Source organism: Myxine glutinosa, chromosome 11, assembly GCF_964187855.1.
Source record: "Myxine glutinosa chromosome 11, kmMyxGlut1.1, whole genome shotgun sequence".
NCBI lineage: Eukaryota > Metazoa > Chordata > Myxini > Myxiniformes > Myxinidae > Myxine > Myxine glutinosa.
Window position 1 is genome coordinate 29,082,944 of NC_136271.1, and position 24,533 is coordinate 29,107,476.

Below are 24,533 nucleotides of genomic sequence, written 5' to 3' on the forward strand. Positions count from 1 at the left end.
GATAAACTGCGAGATGATGGATGGCGAGCGCAAGCTCACTCTGCCTGCCTGCTAAAATGGCCGCCGAGCGCGTCCATTGGATACTTCACTGTTTCGCACGAGTGGGCTGTCTTGCTCCACTCTACGATCTTTGATCTCAATTGCCAGATGCAGGGCGGTGGAGTGAATGCCATCGAATCTGAAGAAAAGCTGAGCGCTTTCCGAAAGAAGTTACCATTGTGGAGGCGGCGAACAGAGAACGACAACTTCGCGAACTTTTCGCTCCTAGACGAGTGCGTGAGCAGGATCGAAGATGAGTCTGAAGGTGGAGGCACTGCTGTACCAGAGGAGCTGAAGCAAGCGATTGCTACGCACTTGGATAAGCTTGGAAAGTCATTCGACGGCTACTTCCCCGACCAAGAGCAATACCCAGCATGGGTGCGGCAGCAGTTTACTTTCGACGTTGCAACGGCAGATGTCAACGACCAATACCTCGACGACCTCATCGAACTTCAGCAGACCCAGACTCAACAACAACTCTTCGGCACAACAACGCTCTCAACGTTTTGGTGCCGCCAAATGGAAGGGTATCCTCACATCGCTAAAATTGCCCTTGAGATCCTCACGCCGTTCGTTACAACGTATCTCTGCGAGCATGCGTTTTCGAAAGTGGTGGACATTAAAACAAAGAAAAGGAGCAGGCTTGCATGCGAAAATGATTTGAGGGTGGCCCTTGCCAAAACAAAACCACGCATTTCCCAGATCGCCTCCCGAAAAGAAGAACAGAAAACGCATTAAGATACAATTCTTCTTCATTTTTTGGTCAAATTTGAGGGGTTCCGCGAGTGTTCGGTGGGTTTCGTTAGGGTTCGGCACCTTTGAAAAGGTTAAGAACCACTGCCGTAGAAGAACCGGTAGTAGAGCGTGGCAATCAATTGTCGACGTGTGTCGATCCCCAAAACGGAAGTGTCAGCAAAAAGATTTAAAATGAAGGTAAGTTGAAAATTAAAATGCAACATCTAACACTTGTTGGAAGCATTGGCCCTCTTCCATGATGTGTATCCCAACATCAACATCGGTAAGACCAAGTTTATGGAGCTGCTTCTGAAACATGTCATGCTGCGCAACAAGATTCCGTATAATAGGTGCTTATGCAAATGCCATAAAAGCATAATCTGTGCAATTAACGCACTGCACAAATCATGCCAAGACTTCCGTATTTATTCTTACAATCAAAAATATTTATTTGTGAGCAGCAAACACCAAGTGCTGGGCGAACGAGTGCCAATCAAGCGAAAATGCTGCAGGATTAAAGAAGACCTACACTACAGCATTGGCAAACTTTCATTGATGCTTCCCTGCTTCATCTATAAAGCAGATCAAAATCGCAAAATGCTCAAAACCAGTTGCGGAGGCCACTACAGACAAATTGGTGGAATACATATGTGAATTTCTGCCTCACATTTTGGAGCATTGCTTCATAAATCGTGAGCAGGCCACGATGTACAACAGGTGTCTTGAGGAAGCCACATCTGAATTCCACAAAGGAAAAAGCTCTGCTCCAGGTTGACTTAGATGAAAATATTACGTGCATCACACAGGATGAGATCCAGAGAAGTCATTGGGACCAAGGCTCATGAGCGGTAGTTTATCCGGGCAGGTTTTCAAGTGGATGACCCATCGGGGGTAAGATGATGGCACGCCTTCATCCGTTTGAATGATATGTCTTGAGGTTCAAAATGAATTTGGTCCAGAATGTCACAGTGAGAGAAACATGCTGGATGAGTTGGGCTTTTGAGTGAGGAGCAAGAGGAGTGTGTGGGTCCTGGAGTGCAGAATCTCACCGCGAAAGGAACGTGTTCCACTGCTGAAGTCAAAGGAACCCTTCCCCATGGCATGAGTCAGGCTCGAAAGCCGTATTATCACTACCGTCGACACCAGCTGCCAACCCTGAAGGGCAAAGGGAATTCCCAGACTATTTTTATTCTTCTCTTATTTCTCCCGTGTCATATCTGTCTGTATGTTGTCCATAAGGTTTAGAATAAGAATCATCAGCCGCTTTTGTATAGGGCAAGTGGATATTTTGTTCCCCCTCAGTTTCACTTCCCCTTATTTTATAATCCCAGATCCCCATGTTTTGTCCATGAAACATTACCTTTTTATACCGAACAGGGTTTTTCTTGACTCTCAGTATGTTCCATTGTGAACAGCAATTTTCATTCAACTTAATTGTGAGTTCCAGTTCAAATGATTTGCCTCGCACTCATGCTGCAGGAAGCTGCTATGTAAGAATCATGTCTCACTCGATTAGAAATTAATTGAATAGTTTTAATTAGCAACAAAATTCTAACTAGAAAGCATCTGAAAATGCAAATCCCGGCCACGTCCGCTTTGCATTCAGACTTCTTCTTCTTCCATATGCTAAACATGACAAAAACAGCTAAAAACAAAATAATTTGACGTTTTTAGGTGGCCTTGACCTTTTGACCTCAAAAGTAATAGGTGACCTTGACCTTTTTACCTTGTGACCCAATATGCAAACTCCGCTCAAATTTCAAGTCAATCGGATGAAAATTGAAGATTTTATGCAACCTTGACCTTTTGATCTTAAAAAGAAATTGGCTTCTCGCTTTTGATTGGTGAACCAATTCAGTGACCCAATATGCAAGTTTTTTTTAAATTTCAGGTCAATCGGATGAAAATTTATGATTTTATGCAACCTTGACCTTTGGACAAAAATATTTATTTGTCTTCTCCATATTCTCAAAATAAAGCTCTGTTGAAAATTTGATGACAAAAGCTCAAATGGAAAAAAAAGTTATGGTGGCCCGGACAGACACAAATAAGTGATTGCAAAAACCCGTCTACCGCTGTGTCGGGCACAGACTCATTAACCTCCAAACAGCTCAGGAGGTGATACAAATATCTCTGACATGATCAGGCTATCTCGACAATTTGATCGCCATGACAAAATAGGTTCTCCCAACCACATAGAGGCCATTGAGAGGCCATCGAGAGGCCCGGTCACAAGACAGTAAAAACAGGATGCAATTAGTATTACAGAAAATATAGATATTTACTGGATCATCATCTAATCACGTAAAGAACATACCCTGAGGTACGTAACATCACTTTTGTGAAGTTTGGAATTTCTTTCTAGACCACTTCTATTGTCAACAGTACCAACTGGTACTGTTGACAATAGAAGTGGTGAGCAGTGAAAGTATCCTCCTCAGGGTTTCATACAGCTCTTGCTGAAATATGAAGCGAGTCTGCAATCTACCGCATGAAGTAACCTTTACATGCGAGGACATTGATTTATATTCACTTGCCATGTGATATTTGTGAGAGGAGAGCATTGATGGTCCCAGCTGTAATAGAGAGATTATGGTCCTGGCTGTGTATCTGAGATGATGGTCTAGCAGTGAATCTCAGAACGTGAGGATAGAAGAGAAGAGGGACGTTTTCGTCCCACTGTGTTAGACCGATGAGAGGTGCTGTCGCCCCGCCTGACATAGCATAGTCAGACCTCTTGCCCACCTCTGTGTGGGTCTTGCACATGCACTCTCACTGTCCCGGCTGTACCAGGTAGCACAAATAGCACAGTTGTGGTTGTAATACCCCGTGTTCAAGGCTACGTGGTAACATAAGTGGAACAACAGCCATTAATAGAGTGCGATTAATGTACGAATGTACAATGGGGGTGATTTAAAGATTATAAACACAGATGGGAGATAGGAGAAAAACAGACACGAGGATAAAGGGTAACCGGCAATCTAAATATACATACGATTCTGTTGATGCTAATTGGGGTTTACAAATGCTTATAATGCTACATCCATTAGGATATACAGTAGCTAAGGCCTGGTGTTGGCTTAGCGGTTAGGGTGCTGGCTTGGGATCCTAGGATTCCTGGGTTTGAATCCCGGTAGATCGCTGAATTAATGCCAGGGGGGTTGACTCAGCCTGCCATCCTTCCGAGGTCGGCAAATTGTGTACCAGTTCACTGGTAATTCCCTGTGTGTGGCAAGAGGAGACTAACAGGGTTGGCGGCAGGAAGGGCATCCGGCCATAAAACATTGCTTCAAAAAGGGGACCACGGTGCCTGAAAAAGGCCAACCCCTGCTCTGCGGGGGAAAATGGCCTTGAAAGGTCGTTCATTAGGATATAGCTACCGAATAATGGAGGAGGGGAGCGTGTCGGGTGGGTGGTCCATACCTATAATTTAGTAAGATTAGCTTGGTCAGGGTACTCGAGTATGGGTGAATTACTCCTGCATTAGGGAGCTGGCAGGTATAAGTTGTATGGTAAAACATGTACTGAGGAGGTGATTGTAAACCCCACTGCTACAGCAGAATTGGGGAAGGCTGTATTGTGCAAAACCTCCTGTGCAGGCAAGGCCAGGTGTAGGACTTGTAGCACCTGGCACTTTAATGGACATTAACACAGGCAGTTTGGCTAGAAGGCAGCGGGCCACATCACTTTAGTGAGCTGTGGAGCCCTGGTTGAGGGTGAAACAACAAGTTTAAAGAGAGGCCAGGGTAGGATGGCCCGAAAGAGGGCGCCGACTGCAGCGGCCAATTGCGGGATCAGCGACGCGCTGGAAAGGCAGTCCCGAAGGGCTTAAAAGCCTCAACTGCACATGCGCGCAGGAGTTGAGCTTCTGGAAGAAACCCTTTTCTCTTTCTTTCTTTTTTTTTTTCTTTTTTGTATACAAGATCAAGGCTCGTGTAAGAGCAAAGAGCTTGGTCAAGGTACTCTGTCTCTGTCTCTCTGTCTCTATCTCTGTCACCACTCCCCAAGAGAAGAACCGCTTCGAGAATCAGGAACACATCACTCCTAATCACCATCCCCTCCCACCTTGAGCAGCACTGCACATTGCCCTGCTGCAACGACCAACATGTGCCTGTACAAGCCACTGCCTGTTCTGTCCCCTATTCGTTGGTTAGAAACTGGTACTTTGATGCCTTGGCTGGGGTAGGGTTTAATTTTAGTTATTTTCTTGTTTCCAAGTGTATGTACTTCCTTACTTGTTTGTCTGTAGACTGCAGGTCTGTTCGATTATTGATAAACTTGTCTCTCCCAATTCGCATTCCTGGATACATTTTACCAAAACATTTTAATCACTAGATTCGCACTCGGTAGAGAGCATGCCTTCCAGGCTGAACAGTTTACATTTTGTATCCCACTGATCGGTCCGATCTGGATTTGGACCTGAATGAATGAATGAATGATCGTTTTAAGGCCATTTTCCCCGCGAGAGCGGGGGTTAGCCTTGCGGGCCCCATGACAATCATGGTTCCCTGTTTGAGGTAATGTTTTTATGGCCGGATGCCCTTCCTGACGCCAACCCTTGGTCACGCTCTTACGATGCGCAGGGATATGGTGTACCTATTCTAACCCGGGGTACACACGGGGATCATTCATCCCAGCAAGCTGGTACTCAATTTGCCGACCTCAGAAGGATGACAGGCTGAGTCAACCCCCCTGGTGTTAATTCAGCGATCGACCGGGATTCAAACCCAAGATCCTAGGATCCCAAGCCGGCACCCTAACCACTAAGCCAACACCAGGTGTTCTGGCCAACTAAGCCATCTGTTCTGGCCAACAATAACTAAGCCAACACCACCTTACCTGAAACAAAAGCTAATCGGCATGTTCTTATCACTTACCCAACTCATCCACCAGGTTTTGTCATAAGTAGTCCACAACTTTTTGAAATATCGCACTAAATATCGTTGTTGGCCCTATCACTCAATGATTAAGAATCACTTGAAAATTTAAAAAAACACATTCGGATCCAGAAAAATAGTGTTGCAGTGTTGACAAGGAGAGATATAGGTACAGTGCAGTACTGGGTGCACTTGGTGTTTCAATTACCACCGCAGCAGCGCTGCTGAGTGCACATGACATCACGGCGGAAGAAGAAGAAGAATACCAACGTGCGCCAGGGGAATAATACCATGCAAGACCGAATACACATAAAATAACAGTACACAGAAATGTACGTGCAAGTCCAAACTGCGTAAAACAAGGGTTTATAATATACATATACATATATATATATGAGCATGTCTTGGACTATTGAGAATCTCATCCATATAATCATATATAAGAGAATATAGAAGAGAATCTCATCTAATCCATATATGTCCTCTACAATGTTCACTTCCTACCACTATTCATGTTGGTGAAACCGATGGAAACTTTGTTTCGTCGGCCAAGAACCTTGGTGTGGTTTTCGACTGTAACATGACATTTTCCAAGCAAGTACTTCAAACTTGCAAATCAGCATACTTTCAGCTGCGAAAGATTGCATCCATTCGCCACTTTCTTACTCCTCAAGCTGCTCTAACTCTGGTCTGTGCCCTTGTCCTCTCGAGGCTAGACTATTGTAATTCTTTGTATGCTGGCTGCCCTCAGTTTCTCTTGGATAAGTTACAAAAGGTTCAAAACTCTGCCGCTCGTCTTGTCTGTAAGGCGAAGAAGTCTGACCATGTTACTCCGCTTCTTGAATCTTTACACTGGCTGCCTGTCTCTGCTCGTGTGCAATACAAAATTTGCACACTATGTTATAAATCATTGTGTGGAGCGGGACCTCACTATCTCTCCGATTTGCTCACTCTCTATGAACCTCGGCGACGGCTTCGTTCAAGCGACGACTCTATGACCTGAGAGCCGCCGCGCACCAGCACCAAGTCGTTTGGCGAGAAATCCTTTTCCTTTGCTGCACCTCTGTCTGGAATGACTTGCCTTCCTCTGTTCGACATGTTGACTCTCTTCCTGCCTTTAAAACCTCCCTCAAAACCTATCTGTTTCACAAGTCTTTCAAAGTCTAAGTCCTGTTTTCCCTTTGGTTTGAGGTGGGACAGAGATCGAGAGTATGTCTGTGTACACGTGCGGGGGAGGGAGGGGAGGAGGAGGGGGAGTACACATCTGTGGGTTTTGAATGGGGAGGGAGAGGAATAGGGCAAGAGTGAAGGTGTGTCTGTGTGTGTGTACACATGATAATGTAAAGCGCCACGAGGGTCGTTTACTCTGCTTGATGGGGCTATATAAGACTCCTTTATTATTATTATTATTATTATTATTATTATATAGGGCATTGAGAACATCCCTTCCATTTACACATGGTACGCACCTTGTCGAAATAATTATGACAGGAACCTCACATCTCATGATAAAACTAGAACGGCACTCAGTTCAGAGCATACCTCCGCCAGGTGAAATGTTTACATTTTGTATCCCAGAGTAGACCAGAAAATCACAATACAGAATCACATTTAATCAAAATCATCCGTCCACAACTTTTTGAGATATCCTGCTGTATATCGTTTTTGGCCCCACCTCCCAATGGTGAAGAATCACTTACAAAATTAAATAATTCTCATATCCGGATCCATATTCAGATCTTCACCAAAATCGAAGAGATTCTTCCTCGTCATAAACACAACCTCTCCACCAAGTTTCGTCCAAATCCGACCACAACTTTTTGAGATATCCTGCTATGTATCGTTTTTGGCCCGATCTCCCAATGGTGAGGAATAACTTTAAAAATTCTACTAGCCGGATCCGAATCCGGATCTTCACCAAAATCTAATCATTTCGTTCTCATCACATAAGCTACATCTCTGCCAAATATTGGCCGAATCCGTCCACAACTTTTTGAGATATCTTGAACTTCACAAACAAATGGACAAACAGATAGACAGCGGTGAAAACATAACCTCCATCCACCTGTGGTAGCAGAGGTAAGAACACCACAATAAAATGTGTGATTTAAACTACCAAAGAGCAGACGTATTTGTCCATCGGCTCTGAATACAATAACAACAACAGGCATTTTAAGGCCATTTTCCCTGCCAGAGCGGGGGTTAGCCTTGCAGTCCCCATGACAATCTTCTCCATTTTGCCCTATTTTCTGCATCTCCCCTTGTTAACCCCCTTGCCCGCATTTCTTCTTCCACCACCTTTAGCCAAGTCTTTCTCGGTCTTCCCCGTCCTCTACTTCCTTCTACATTCATTTCCATCACTCTTCTCAACCAGTCACTTTCATCCTTCCTCAACACATGACCAAACCATCTCAACCTGTTTCTCTTCACAGCATCCATCACAGGCTCTATTCCCATCATCTTTCACAATTCATCATTTGTCTTCCTCTCTCTCAACGATACTCCGCACATTCACCGAACCATTCGCATTTCCACCCTTTCCAGTCTTTGTTGCTGCTCTACGTTCATTACCCATGTCTCGCTCCCATAAATCATAACACTTCTCAAACATGCAGCATATACCTTTCCCTTCAGCTTCAACGACACTCCCCTCCTCATCAGCATGCCACTCAGTTCCCGAAACTTCTTCCATGCACATCTCACTCAAGCAACCGTCGCAGAGTCTGATCCACCTACTCCATTCAGCATGTCTCCGAGGTAGCAAAACGTTTTCACTCCTTCCAGCTTCACGCCATCTCCAAGATCCAACTCAACATTTCCTCCACTGCAGCTCCCTCTATGCACACCTTACACTTGAATGTAGCTGCCACGCTTGAATGTAGCTAATGACCCTCTCAGACCACTACATTTTTGATGAACACACTCAGCGCACATTGTACATTGAATGGAGTTCACTCCGACACCCTTCCTGCACACAGCACTTCACAGTTCTTTCCACCTCACCACATGCTTTACCACTTGCCATCACCTTCGTCTTTCCAATATTCACCTTCAGACCTTTTGCCTCCATACATTCCATCCACTTGTTCATCCTCTCCTTCAATCCATACATACTCTCCCCAATCAACACCAGATCATTTGCATTAAAAAAACTCCCACGGTAAACCCTCCTTTGCGTTCTGAGCCAGCACCTCTTCTCCATGTACTTCTCCTGCAACTGCCTTGCAATAAAAAGCACATCTGTTGTTCCTCTTCTTGGCATAAATCCAGCTGCATTTCGTTGATCTTCACTTTCTTCCTTATCCTCTTCTCCAACACCCTTTCCAATACATTCATTCCATGCTCTAATAACTTTATCGCTCGATACGAGCCACAGTCCAGAGGGTCACCTTTCCCCTTGTATCGAGGGACGAGGTTACTCAATTCCCAATCCACTGGAATGCGGCCTTCTTTCACCACCAGATTACAGATGTCTGTCATTCTCTTCACACCCAAACTTCCCGCTGCCTTCAACATATCTCCCACAACTCAAACATGCAGCATATACCTTTCGCCATACACTTGCCTCTGAGCCTTCAACATATCTCCCACAACTCCCGTCGGCCCTCCCGCTTTTCTACTCTTCATTGCTTTTATTGCTCCCTCAACTTCCTTCTCAGTTATCTTCTCTGCCAGTCCTAAAACTGTGTTACTCTCAAGTCTCTATGTTGCCATCCCATTCATTCTCTGCATTCAACAGCATTTCCATATATCTCTTCCATCTTCCTTTAATTCCATCTGGGTCCACAACGATTTGTCCCACTTCATCCTTCAAGCAACTCACCCCCATCACATCGCACCTCTTTCGCTATCTGCTTTGCAATCCTGAATACCGCTCTCTGACCCTCTTCCAAATCCAAGCGTTCTCCGAACATTTTCCTCTATGCCTCCTGCGCCTTTGCTACCTCTTTCTTTGCAGCTTTCTTGACTGCCTTATAACTTTCATGCTCTGCCTCTTCTGCTCCCGTACCCTCCTGCCACTCCTCGAATTTCTTCTTATTCTCATCAATGCTCTGAATATCCTTCATATCTATATATTAACATATAATCTATATATAAACATATAATCTATATATAAATATATAAGCTCTGAATAATCTATATACACATCTACCGATATCTACCAATGTCTTTGCCCAGCAGGCAAATTACATAACAACTCTACTGGGCGAGCAAGAGAGCCTTGTACACTTGCCTCTGAGCAGTCTACCAGCTGGATTAGAATCTCGACCCAGCATTAAACTGTCAACCTCGTGTCTCGTGGGAAGCGCAATGCATTTAACATCTCCCTCATCTCAATCTCCCACATAATACGCTGGAAGCATCGTCTTAAATATTGCTTTCGACAAGTATTCACCAATCTTGTCAGTCCTTGCTAAAACACCCTTCTTCGTATTCATCGATCAGGTCCTTCTTCTTTTCTTCGGCAAGTTAAGAGTGGTGTGTTTCGGAGGAAAAAGTTGGACATGCAGTGGGCAGTAGCTTTGTTTACCAAGTATTGCTTACATTGCATCAACTCTGTACAAACGCATGCCTTTGAGCACCTTTACCGGCATATGTGGATAAGCAAAAATGCAAATTGGAACAAAAACCGTAATGACAACCATTTTGAAAAGCAAATAAAAATTACCTGAAGATCTTCTCTTAAACCTGTTGATCACCGGAGCTACGGAGGGGAGAGGAAGGCACATTAAAACAGAGTAATTAAATAATCTAATACCCACACTAGTGCAAGAGTTTTCACCCCCCAACAACAAAAAAAAACATTTTAGCAATGAGATGCAGTTTGAACAAGGACACTAGGTAGACTGCATACCTCCACCAGGCTGGACAGTTTACGCTTCGAATCCCACCGATAGGACGGATCTGCATCCAAACCTTAATCAAAATCGTATCAATTCATCCATGTCACAAACTCAACCTGTCCACAAAGTCTTGGCCGAAACCGTCCATAATATTTTGAGATATCATGCTCACAAACAGACAGAAACAGGAGTGAATACATGTCCTCAGTCCACCTTAGGTAGCGGAGGTAACGATGCCACTCCATACACAACAAGGAAAAATTATAAAGCAGTTGTCGATATTTCCTCGTCAAAACATTCCAAAATGAAAATTCCATTGAAGGAGCCAGGAAAAGAAGGCAACATGCTCCCCATCAAAGGCAAACATAAGCACAAATAGATTACAATGAATATACCACAATGAAATGTTGAATTTACCCATACCTCCGAGCCACATCCCCTTTAAGGCAGGAGCAGATCCAAATAATACTCTCCTGGCAGAACCTTAATCTGTCTCTGCTGCATTAATAAATCAATAACCATATTGCATTTCATTAACCCAGCGGTTGTGCAATTAGTAAGCTATTGGGGCCCAACACCACTTCCCTGGCAGAGCATAGGATTAGACAGTTCCACAAAAATGCATGGCTACCCACTTACCACACCCCAACAATTCATGCAAACTAAACAAAACTCAATAGGTATTCTGTCCAAAATAAGTCATTGTAGAATTTATGATGCTCAAAGGAAAAAAAGAAATAAGGAATGGCTAAGGAAATAGATTTGGAATTGACAAAAGAAAAAAAATGAAACATCATATGGAAAGGAAAACGTTATCTGAACACTCAGCACATTATAGAAAGCCTATTGTGTTGATTTGTCCATTGTCTCTCAATAATGGCCTTGCAATTCAGGTACAATTACACCAGTGCCGTATATTAACATACGTATATCAATATACACGGCACTGAATTACACCATCTCCTGTCCTTGTAATGTAAGTGATACTTGCACATGTACAAGCTCTTCCATGAGTCTCATTCTTTGTTCAGCAGGAGGGCTGTGGAAGGAGGATCAAAGGAGGGTCAACATGTAATGAAAGCCGATTCCATTCGGGTCAAATAAGAGGAGACCCTGAACTCAGCTCCAGCATTATTGATCCAAGTCTCAAAGCGTTGGGTCCAATCGGTGTACATTTCCACATCCATCAAAATGACTTGCACCAGTCAACGATGGATATCCAAGACAATAACCAATAGGCTGTGCAGTCAATCATATAATTTGAGAAGTGTCTGTTTGTGTGTTTGATTTTTATGCACTTCTGAACTATGGTGGAACGAGTCGAAAATTGGTGGTTGTAATCAGGAGGGCTGAGGCAGTTTAAAAACTAGAGCTTCCAGGGAAGCAGAACTCAACTGAACTGACTGGACAACTTTAAAGTAGGTCAGTTGTCTGTACTAGATTTGACTTAAATGAAAAGCCAACAACCTTCTGTAATAATTTTAAGGTCATTGTATCGTTATACTTGTCCTTATTTTACAATTGATACAATTTGTGGACGTTAAAGTCTTAACGTCGTTTCGGAGCTGAAAACAATATGGCGGCCTATGGCGGCCATTTTGTGACGGATAGGGTTGGAATGCAAAAGCAACCTACCTTGTGTGGTAAGGGTTAAACATTCTAAGTTTGATCAAAATCTGTTAATATTTGTGGACGCTAGAGTGTTAACGTCGTTTTCATGACCAAAAACAAAATGGTCGCCTAAGTCCGCCATTTTTCAACGGATCGGGCTGAAATGTAATACCAACCTGGTCCTTGGGGTAAGGATGCTGCATGTCAAGTTTGATCAGAATCGGTTGATATTTGTGGACGCTGGAGTGTTAACGTCGAAAAGTTAACGGACGACAAGACAGACGACGACGACGACAGACGACGGAGGGTTCAGTATGTGATGAAGTCCAGTTGAGTTAATAATAAAGATAAATAAATAAAATTGGTCCCAGGGGTTCAGGGTGTGTGGAAGTGAGGACACCAATTCTCTATATGTAATTATGTATAGCATAGTGACGCTCCCGATGGGAGAAGGTATTACTGCACGAGTGAGGGACTCGGGTTTGCCAATGGGAGGGACGGGAACGTAGACGTCGAGGCCACACACACAAACTGCCACAATAACATTTTGAATTTAGCGATATCACCATTATTAACGGTCATTAAAAAAAACAAGTAGCCTATGTTTAACAGGAGGTCCAATTTGGTTTATGTGTCAAGTTTGGTGGCAATTGGCCCAGTAGTTTGGGCGTGATTGGTGTTACACGCGCTCGCACACAGTCGCACTTAAAATGACTTATTTCTCAGATAAAGATCCCAGTGTAATCCAACTTACCCTATCCTTATTGACACAGACTCCTTCAAGAGGTAGTTGGACACACAGAAGGATAAAGGGTGAGAAACAAGATACAGGGAGGATAAATTAATTTAGGGTGGTGGTTCAGGCCTGGTCAAGAAGAGCGAGGCACCCTCGTCTAGATTTGATGGGACGAACAGGCAACAGTTTCTCCACACACGACGTGCTGCGTGGTTGGTCTCCAGTCGGTCTGGGCCAACTCAGTTTGCGTCCTCAGCATCACGAGACTGGTTCCTCCTTCCACTGGATGGAAGAGGAAGGCTGAGGGGACTCAATTACCCTGGCCATGCTCCGAAAAGCAGTCCTGGTGAAGGCTTCAATGGAGAGGCTGGGAGAAACAGCACACACTACTCGCTCTGTGGATTCTCCACTGTAAAATGACCTTTTTCCTTCAAAACTTAGTTCAAAACCACTCCTCATGTGACGTCACTTAGTGCTCCCATTGGTTGGGGTGTCTGGTTCAAGCATACCCCATCGATTGGTCCAATTCAAATGTAAACGTGTGGTATTTGGCTCGGGAACAGTTAGTTGTGAGGTGCAAGAGATGTTTGTTGTCATGTCATGAGGTGTTAGTTGTGAGGTGTTGGTTGTCATGGTGCAAGAAGGTATGTGAAGAGAAAAATAAAACAAAGTTATTAATCAAATAAATACAATGAGAAATAAAGCACATATTAAAATAAAAACACAAAATAATGCAGGGGACACAGGGCCCTGCAAAATACCATTTGGCAGACTTGAATTGGGGTTTACAATACGTCGACGCAAAACATGCAAATTACAATACAACTAATCAGTTAATTAATCCTTTTACCCGTTAGAGCTCATTTTCGTTGCAATATTCAAATTTTAGAATTGTCCATTTGTTTGTTTGTTTGACTAATAAAAACTCCTGAACCACTGTACGGAATGACGTGTGTGTGTGTGTGTGGTGTGGTGTGGTGTGGTGTGGTGTGGTGTGGTGTGGTGTGGTGTGTGTGTGTGTGTGTGTGTGTGTGTGTGTGTGTGTGTCACCATTTTTCTCAGAGATGGTCAAACGGATCTTCATCAAACTTTCAGTGGTTCATCAGTGAGTGCCGGAGAATGTTTTCGGCAAAAAGCTTGAAAAAGAAAGTATTTTTCCTTTTTCTTTTCTATAATCCCACTATTGTGCCCAAGCCTTTGTGAAGATATGAAAGGTAATATTAAACAAGTCAGGAGACGACTATGGTTCACGAGCGAGCGGTATTCAATGACAAAGGACGGACTATAACCGAAACAGGCCCGGACAGGCCAGGCCCGGAAATGTCAAAACGAAGGTTACTGACCTTGAAATGAGATAGAAAATAATGTATAATCAGTTATGAGGTTAGTTAGCTACACAATACCGAAAATTCGGTGAAAAATGAAATGAAAAAAATAATAATGAAAAATCGAGGTCCGTGGGGCTAGACATGACATTGGCCTAACCAAATATCGAAACCCCTGTCAGATTCCACCGAACCCCTCGGAGAAGATGTAGCTTTAAATCGATTACCCCCTAAAAAGACCTTTTCGGGCGTGGCTCCGCCCACAATGGGCGCAATACGCCCACTCTAGGCAGGACACAACTAGATCATGATATCAACCTCACACCCAAGTTTCATCAAGATCGGATGATATCATCGGGTAGTTATGCTGCGGACAGACAGACAGACACACACACACACACAGACAGACAGACAGACGCACACACATGACGAATATCGTGCTCACTTTTATAACTCGTGAACCAATGATCCCCAACCCCATTCCTTAGTGGGTGTAGGGAAGTGTTTTGGGCCCCCATGAAAAAAAATGGGAAAATTTTTTGGATTTCTTCAAAAAGCCAACAAGAACAGCACAAGGCAACGACAGGTACCCCTGCTAGTATCAGTATCTTATAAGTCCAACTAAAATACCCCAATTATGGGGGAATTAACCCATCCGTAATTTTGGGGGAAGTATCCCGTCCGAGAAGTCTAACTTTTAACAGGCTTGATGTTTCTTCATCCAGCTATTTCATAATTATTCACCATTTCACCCACTTAGCACCTCATGTGAATCCATCTTGCTTTCCAGTACATGTATCAAAGCTCGAAACGTAATTATGGGGATTGGGTGCAGGTGCAAAACAAATTCCCTCCAAGATGCAAATCCAAATACATCACTGTGCCTTTCATAAACAAAAGTAAAGTTCAAATAGGAACCATCCGCATAAAAATAAACACTAACCAGGAAGCAATTTGAGTGTTTATCATAAAGCGAAAGGACCATTCCATCGGTGGGCGAAATAGACATTTTTCCTTCCACCAAAATTAACCCATACGGTGCTGGCGCAACGGTTAAGGAGGTTGGCTTTGGATGTTAACGTCCTTGGTTCAAGCCCCAGTCGTGCCAAAATAACACCAGAAAGGTCGGCTCAGCCTGTCACCCTTCCAAATGAGTACCAGCTGGCTGGGAAAAGGGAGCTAGTCAAGTATCCTGTGTCGGAGTAGAGACCCATCCAGTATGGTTCCCCCTCGCCAATGAAAATAACTGGCTACCTTATGTGCCTCATGGTGCAAGTTGATCACCCATCATCCATCCATGCAAGACCATAACACCTCACCTGAAAGTAATCAATGAGCATTACAAATCGATTATTGTTCAAGGCTCATGAATCAAAATCATTTCACATGCAGAGAGGAAAAACAAGATTCTAAAAACAAATTGGAAAAATTAATGCAAAATACATGGCTTGAACCTGCAAGGCAAGTACCAAAACACGCTACCAATGGCATCTTTCTTGAACCGATCACTTCAGCTTCGCTGTCTGTTCAATGGATACATAAGATGCTTTTCGACGACTACTGTCAATGATGTTTAAATCATGCAAGAAGTCGTTCTTAGGATGCTGCTATTATTTATTCAAAACGTGAAAACGATGCCATCTCCTGGCAAACTGAATGGCAAGCCATTTGACGTTGTAACCAAATTCAACATTCCATGTCGATAAATAAAATTAAAATAATCCTGTGGTAGAAAATGACGAAATACTCAAACAGATTCACAAACTGCAACAATCATAATAAAAAGTGAAACCACAAGGAAGAGGGTAGAAGAGAAAAAAAGATTATAACAAGTAAACAAAAAAACATGTTTAGCGCTACACACTTGTTTTTTTAAAGTTTTAAAACAATTTTTTTTTTTTTAAATTAAATTGATAGATGGAAATGTACCAGAAAAGAAGACCGTGGGCCAAATGTCAGCTCTCTCGGACATATGGAACCTAGAAAATGAACGGCTCAAAGATTTGAAATGGGGCAAACAAAGTTCAGATGTAGTTAAATAAAAGTGTGTAAAAATAAAAACAAATGAACAGGCAAGAAAAAACAAGACCGAAAGTCTAACAGAGGTGAAGCCGGGCTTGTAAAATATTATAAACCACAAACACACATGATTAGCTTTTTAAACAGTCGCTAATGCTGCTTATCATACTAAAATACGCCATTTTGTGTCTGTCTATCTGTCTGTCAGATGAATTTTTGACGCCAATACATTCCGTTGTTACTTATCCAATCTCAACCAAACTTGACAAGACGACGAAGGGTTACATAATGAAGGTTGTAGTGCATTCATTTTCCCCCCTCCACAAGGGGATTTTCTTCCCCGAGCGGGTTTTCCCCACCATTTCTGTCAATGGCGTTGTGTGTTGAGGTGTATATCAATGTTAAATTAGCTTTATCGTGGCGTTTGTCCAACGAAGAAGATTTATCGTGGTGTTTGTCCAAAGACGCTTTTAATAACAAAATTAACGATAATCGCATATCGTTAATGTTATTACAAAATAATATTAATACTAACAAGTCAGGAGACGACGATGGTTCACGAGCGAGCGGTATTCAATGACAAAGGACAGACTATCAAGTCGATCGTCACGATCATCGACGATTGATGCATCAAATCGAGACCATAATCAGTTGAGGTTAGTTAGCGACACAATACCGAAAATTCGGTTCGATTCCGACAGCTTTGAAAATTTGACCTTTTGATTTGACCTTTTGAAAATTTGACCTTTGACCTTTGATCAAAGATCAAAGGTCGAAGATTCTGAAATTTGTTGGAAAACTTGTATTTCATGATGTACGTGATAATATAAGATCATGTACGACATTTCACCCTATCAGGAAGTGAACAATGTAATAAAACCATGAAAAATCGACTTTTCTAAATTTTGTGACCTTGTGACCTTTGACCTTGGGGCAAAAATGAAAAAAAAAAAACAACGAGCTCCGTGGGGCTAGACACATGACATTGGCCTAACCAAATATCAAAACCCCTGTCAGATTCCACCAAACCCCCCAGAGAAGATGTAGCTTGAACTCGATTACCCCTAAAAAGACATCTTTTTTGGGCGTGGCTCCGCCCACAATGGGCGCAATACGCCCACTCTCCTCAGGACACAACTAGATCATGATATCAACCTCCACCCAAGTTTCATCAAGATCGGATGATATCATCGCGTAGTTACACTGCGGACAGACAAACACACAGACACACACCCATGACGAATATAGTGGTCACTCTGTTTGATAACTCGTGAACCAATAATGTCCCACTTCCCCAAGGCGTTTTTCCTGCAGTGATAACGTGTATAAATAGCTTATAGATATAATGGTGTTTCCGTGGGAGCAACGGCTTCCACAGGAAGTAAAAATATTATAAACCACAAACACGTATGCTTAGCTTTTTATACAGTTGCTAATTATCTTTATAACACTAAATGAAGAAATTTGGAGGAATCCCGACATCTTTGAAGTAAGGTTTACTTACAGAACTGAGCGAAGACCTACTGTACTCTATATAACCCACAAATGTTGGGTTAAAAACATGACCCTTTTTGCCGCTACCAACTTTCTGCAGAATACAAGTTATAAAACTTGGCCATTTTACCATTGTGCTCTACCATGTCCCTTATTTGTTACCAGAAAACACTCACTTTATAAAACCCGATTATTGAAAGCCATGCCTGAATATACTGTAAAGAGGTTTGTGCAAGTGTGCATGTGCGACATATAAAATAAAAAATTTACAAGTGTAACATGTTTTGTTAACGAAGCGGCTGATCAAGACCTAGCATTCAACTGGAGCCGACTTGAGCACAAATTTGGAATTTGTTCATGGTGTTGGAGATAACTTGCCTATACTTCGCAAAATACGCAGTGGGATATTTAAGGTACATCAGCTAATACTGGCAGGCGGGGCACCTATCTCAACATCCATTCAAGAGATGGCACAGACCATGACACAACACCCTGCCTGTGAAGCGCCAATCCACCAGTACGAGATGAAGGGCCCACCTACAATTTTTCAGCATTCAGACGAAAGAGTAGCAATTTCAAAATGGTTTTACCATAAATGTTCTGTTCTTGAATGCAGATGAGACTCACGAGAATGTGGGAACACGAGAAATATCGGTGGATGAGAGGAGTCGAGTTCGTACCATTTCCTGTTAACTCAATTAGCGAGTAGCGCCCGTGTACCATAAAACACGAGCACACACAAAACATACAAACATGGATGCAAATATCTCGTAAAATTACCTACGCCACTGAAGGTGGATGGAGGTTATGTTTTCAACAGTCTGTCACGTCTGTTTGTCTTCAAGCAGGGTATCTCAAAAAGTTGTGTACAGATCAGGATGAACTTTGGTGAACAAGGTGGGTCTGTGACAACAATCGATTTAATTTTAGTGAAGACCCGGATCTGTAATAAGCAATAGTAAATATCGTCATTTTAAACTTGCCCTTTAGCGAAGAGTAAAGAGAAGAGCTGTCCATATGATTGCCTTTCCCAAGCAGCATCACTATGTCGATCTACTTCTGACTTATTCCTACTTTGGTTCAACTGTTAAATTGCCCATTAGAATAAGGTGCAATATTATTGCTTTGCCAAAAGCCCTTCCTCATTGTGTTCAGTCTGCTCTGCATTGTCATAACAGAACACTGTATTTCACATCTTCTATATTTAATTAACCTCACCAGAGGATAGGGTATTGCATTTGAGTCCGTTTGTTACTTGCCGGAATAGATTCCGGCAAGTATATTGGTTGGTTGGTTTGTCTGTCTGTTTGTGCGCAGTACTACGTCTACATCGTTGCACATAGCATCGCCATACTTCACACACATATTTGCCTTGCCCTGGAATAGCCTGTGCCCAATTTTAAACTTTTTTTTGTTTGTTTTTTTGTATACTGAATCGAAGCTCGTGAAAGAGCTAACATTTATTTCACAAACAAATCAACCAGACAAACAAAATATACAAAAAGAGGGAGCGGAAGACAAAATGGGGAGAGAAGGGGGAGCACACAACCACAATATTTGAGAGCAGGGAGAAGTGTGGGAGGGAGAGGGCTTGGGAAGGGGGGGGGGGGGGGGGAAGAGGTATAAAACACAAGGGGACCGAAATTAGTGGGGGTAGAAAAGATCAAGGTAGAATGGATCAAAGAAAAGATCTCTTGGCCCAAGGTCAACCTCAAGGTCACCCAAAACATGAAAATCGTGACCGCAGCGTAAAGCCGGGGCGAGGCGGAGTGATGCAGCGGAAGGATTTGACGGTTTAAATGAAGGCGGATTTTCATTGGGATCTTAAACCTGATTTTGTTAACCGTGTTTCCTTCATTGTAAAAACTACCACGTCAACAGTTAAAAGGATGTTGAGCCGATAGGTGTTACGGCCATGGCAAGATCGATGGAGTCAGCGATCTGTTAGCTTATACACCGCCTAAAAAAAATAAAATAAAATAAAAACACCTTTAGAGGCCATTTTTCCCCGCAAAGCGGGGATTGGCCTTTTTCGGGAACCGTGGTTGTTGTTGTTTTTCGGTCCCCTTTTTGAAGCAATGTTTTACGGCCGGATGCCCTTCCTGACGCCAACCCTTTTTGCCGATCCGCACAATGCCTAAATAGCTATGTGGAATTCTCTCATGTAGAGATTAAACCCACGTCGTTTGAACTTTGGCAGAGGTCATTATTTACTTTTAATGATGTTTATATACGAATCAAAAATAAGATATTTGGTTTTGGGTCGTCCTTTCCGCATATCTCGTGGGATTGTGATTGGAGAGACGACCGTGATGGCGGGGAGTGGGTTAGCATTCTCTCAAGCAGGGATTCAACCCATGTCCTTATGTATTATTATTTTGATCCAAAATGGCCGATAAAAAAGTACATTCCGGCAAGTTCTCTGCCTCTGACCGATTTTTCATTTGCTCGTTTGTCTGTTTGTTTGTCCGCACAGAAAATATAAGATTTTCTCTGCAACCGTTGGTCCGATTGACAGGAAATTTTCACCATAGGTGCAACTCCACCTGTATAATTTTTTTATGATAATTATGACGTCATAGGTCACGTGGTTCGGCCGCCATTTGAAAAAAACGAAAAACTTTGCACCTCTACATCTCCAAAAGTGCTGAATAAAAAAAATTGAGACATGGCTCATTGTAAAGAACTCTCCATGTGGAATAAAATATGTTAATGAAGATGTCATAGGTGCCTCCATTATGACGTCATAAGTCGACAAGTTCAAAACTTCATCCAATCAAGATGAAATTTCTTGAGCGCCATGTCGGCATAAATTGGTGGAGAAAAAAAAAATGATGACGTCATTGGTCATGTGATTCGGCCGCCATCTTGGAAAAACCAAAAACCTTTGCACCTCTATATCTCCGAAAGTGCTGCATAGAAAGAATTGAGACATGGCTCATTGTAAAGAACTCTCCATGTGGAATAACATCTGTTAATGATGATGTCATAGGTGCCTTCATTATAACGACATAATTCGACAAGTACAAAACTTCATCCGATCGAGATGAAATTTCGTGAGCATAATCTAGGGATAAATTGGTGTAGAAAAAAAATAATAATGATGACGTCTTCGGTCACGTGGTTCGGCCGCCATATTTGTTTTAACACAAAAGCCTTAAAAACCACTGAAAACATCCTGGCGAGGGTCTGCAATCTCTGATTGCTTTTTCTTGTTTTTAAATGTTTTCAACTTTTTAATGTGTTACATAGTTAATGTATTAAATGTTGTTTTTTTTCAATCTGGTTATGCTGATATTTAAAGTAAACTTATTAGTAATTTATTGACTTAATAGCAGAAGTACCCGGCATTGCCGGGCGGGGAAGGGGAGGGGGAGGGGAACGGGGGGGGGGGGGGGGGGAGCGAGCCCCTTGGCAAAGCGAGCGATTTTTTTTTTTCATAGCGTCATAGCGTCATAGCGTTCATAGCGTCATAGCGATTTTTTTTTCATAGCGTCATAGCGTTCATAGCATCATATCGTTCATAGCGTCATATCGTTCATAGCGTCATATCGTTCATAGCGTCATAGCGTCATAGCGTTTCATAGCGATTTTTTTTTTCATAGCTTCATAGCGTCATAGCGGTCATAGCTTCATAGCGTTCATAGCGTCATAGCGATTTTTTTTTTTCATAGCGTCATAGCGTCATAGCGTTCATAGCGTCATATCGTTCATAGCGTCATAGCGTCATAGCGTTCATAGCGTCATAGCGTCATCACGTGATCGCTCTGAGCGAATCAGCGCCCACCTGCTCTGATTCCGTTGATTCCATGCGCTGAAATAAATATGAATAAAAAATATGGATCGTCAAATATTTTGAGTTCGGCCATGTTCGTGCCACGCTCAATGGCCATGTCTCTGTCAAATATCAAGCACGTAAGCCTCTCCGTTTAGGAGTCTATCGGTAACATCACACACACACACACACACACACACACACACACACACACACACACACACACACACACACACACACACACACACACACACACACACACACACACACACACACACACACACACACACACACACACACACAAACTGTGTTTTATATATATAGATTTATTGAATAATTTCTTGTTACTTGCATGCTTGTGGTTGATTTTGAAATCTTGTATGTAGGTATTTATTTACTTTTTCATTCATTGTAAACCGGTTTTCTCATTTTAATGTAAACATAACCGTTTTAGTCTTCGGACTATGGTCTTGTATGATTTTTATGTTAATAAAACCGAATTTATTATTATTATTGTTATTATTATTATTGTTATTATTATTATTATAATTATTATTATTATTACCCTGTGCATCACCAAGCCCCAGATGTCCTTCACACCGGTGTTAAGCAACACGAAGGTTCGGGTAGAACACGCTCATCTACAAATCTTCGTCCTTTTTTGTAATACTGACTGCAAAACATCAACGTTTTGGATGAGATGATCAAAAAGTGCTCCACATCTTTCATTGCGCAGAGGCACATCTCTTTCTCACAGGTACGTTTCCAAGTATTTTTGGCTTCTTTAAAAGTCTTGTTTATTAATTTTCGTTGTTTAGCTTTCATGTTTCAGATTCCTCATGACATTATGTCAACCTGAGTAGATCACAGCTGTGAATGGCTGAATTATTTTGCCATGGCAAACATCTCGGTAACTTGGCTTGTGTACGCTAAATTTCAAAAAAGGTATTTTTTTTTTTGTATAGCAAGTCAAGGCTCGTGTAAGAGGTAACACACTGAACATATAATAAAGGGAGCGGGAAAACAAAAGGGGGTGGGAGAGGGAAGCACAACAACAGTAGAGAACGTGGCCTCCTGGTGGGAGAGCGTATTACAAGTCCCACCCTTTACAGTACAGTATTCCTGTTCCCACGCTTTCAAGCGCAGAGGCGTTTTAAATTATAAGCAGTCGGCTTCATGTACATAACCCATGTTATTTATTTATGGGAGCGAATGAGGGAGCTCTCAGTTGCCTATACACTGCCCAAATAAAGGTGTGTCAGAAGAATGTGTTGCATGCTTAGAACTAGAACGGCACTCAGTAGAGAGCATACCTCCACCTGGTTAGTCACATCACTCAATGGTGAAGAATCACTTAAAATATTCTACTAGCTGGATCCGGATCCAGATATACACCAAAATTGATTCGATTATTCCACGTCACACACACAACATGGCCAAAAAGGTTTCGTCCAAATCCATCCATAACTTGTTTAGATATCCTGCTATGTATAGTTTTTGGCCCTATCTCCCAATGGTGAAGAATCGCTTTAAAAATAAAATAATTCTCATATCCGAATCCATATTCAGATCTTCACCAAAATCTAATCAAATCGTCTTTGTCAGACACCCAACCGGTCCACGAAGTTTCGTCCAAATCCGTCCACAACTTTTTGAGATATCCTGCTTTGCATCGTTTTTGGCCCCATCTTACAAGGGTGAAGAATCACTTACAAAAATTATAGGAGCCGGATCAGCATCCGGATCGTCACCAAAGTCTAATAATTTCGTCCCTGTCGCATTCGCTACATCTCTGCCAAATTTCGTCCGAATCCGTCAACTTTTTGAGATATTTTGTTCACAGACAAACGGACAGACAAACAGACAGGGGTGGAAAACATAACCTCCATCCACCTTTGGTGGCGGAGGTAATAAGGTTGCCCATAGGGCGGAAACTCTGCCAGTACACCTTGACACGACATTTGTTCAAGGAGAAAAACCCCTTGGGGATAGGGAATATTATTAGTATTAATATTGTTTTGGAATTATATTTTGGAACTAATGTTATGCTGTCATCACTATTGTTGTTATTAATTTTGGTCTTCGAAGCGGCCTTGGAAAAACACAATAAGCGATCTATACACCTTAACATGGATTTCACCCAGGGAAGTAAACCCTTAGGGAGGCGGGTGGGGGTAAATAGAGTGGCAACAACCTCCATCGTGCGACCCTGAGTATTTCTCAAGATTGGTTAGAGATTGGATGAGTAACAACAGAATGTATCATGGTCAGACAGACATCAAATTGCAAATATTAGTCTGATTAAAGTATAATTGGTGATCTGTTTGTCTGAATGATGAAAGAAAATTCTATGTTCTGAACCTTAGCACAAAGTGGAAGTGCCTTTATAAAGAGACGTAGGCCTCTAATACCTGGCCTGAAACAAAACGCCATTTATTTAATTGTTGTCATTCGTTCACAAAATGAACTCGGCAGTTAATATGACACGTTCTCCAGTAGCAATTAAAGCAGATAAGCTTATTTTCCTTCAGCTGCGATATTTGCATCCCACTTTGTAGCCAAATTGACAGCCTACACCCTTTGTTCCACTCTCATGCCACTCCCTGGTCACACCTTCTCTACTTCCTGTCCATTAGCCAAGAGACTTCCTCCACTATGCCACCCCTAAATTAAATGCAAGCTGAAAGGAGACAGATTTGTTACTGTAAATAAACTTGATAAATGCTTGCTTGGGAAAGTACGCAAGGCAAGTATAGAGCTCACATTCCCAAAACATCACAAGGAACTCTCATCACGTAAATTATCTGCATGGAAGAATGTCGAGTTGGAAAATGGCCAGATAGCAAGGAAAGGTGTTCTTCTCACCAAAATTTAATGGATATGATGCAGCGAACTTGGAGACCATTTGCAAACGACGTTTAAGATAAAGTACAGCAATGCTTGGCAGTATAGCCGAGAGGTACGGGACTCACATTTGAGTTATATCTCGAACCTCGCCTGAGTTTGAATTCATCAAAGCGTGCTTCATCCATCTGATAGATGTGGAGTTGGAGGATCCCTCTGCCAGCATTGGTCGCT

The 24,533-nt window shown here is 42.4% G+C and overlaps 1 protein-coding gene across 1 annotated transcript in view; it reads right to left on the reverse strand.

The window, feature by feature from the left end:
* The window catches only part of LOC137436532 (cAMP-dependent protein kinase type II-alpha regulatory subunit), a 141,956-nt gene that overhangs the window by 112,771 nt on the left and 4,652 nt on the right, over positions 1 to 24,533 (reverse strand). The window contains exon 2 of the mRNA XM_068130397.2: positions 10,321 to 10,356. Coding sequence (XP_067986498.2) covers positions 10,321 to 10,356 — 36 coding nt within the window. The remainder of the gene's footprint in view (positions 1 to 10,320; positions 10,357 to 24,533) is intronic.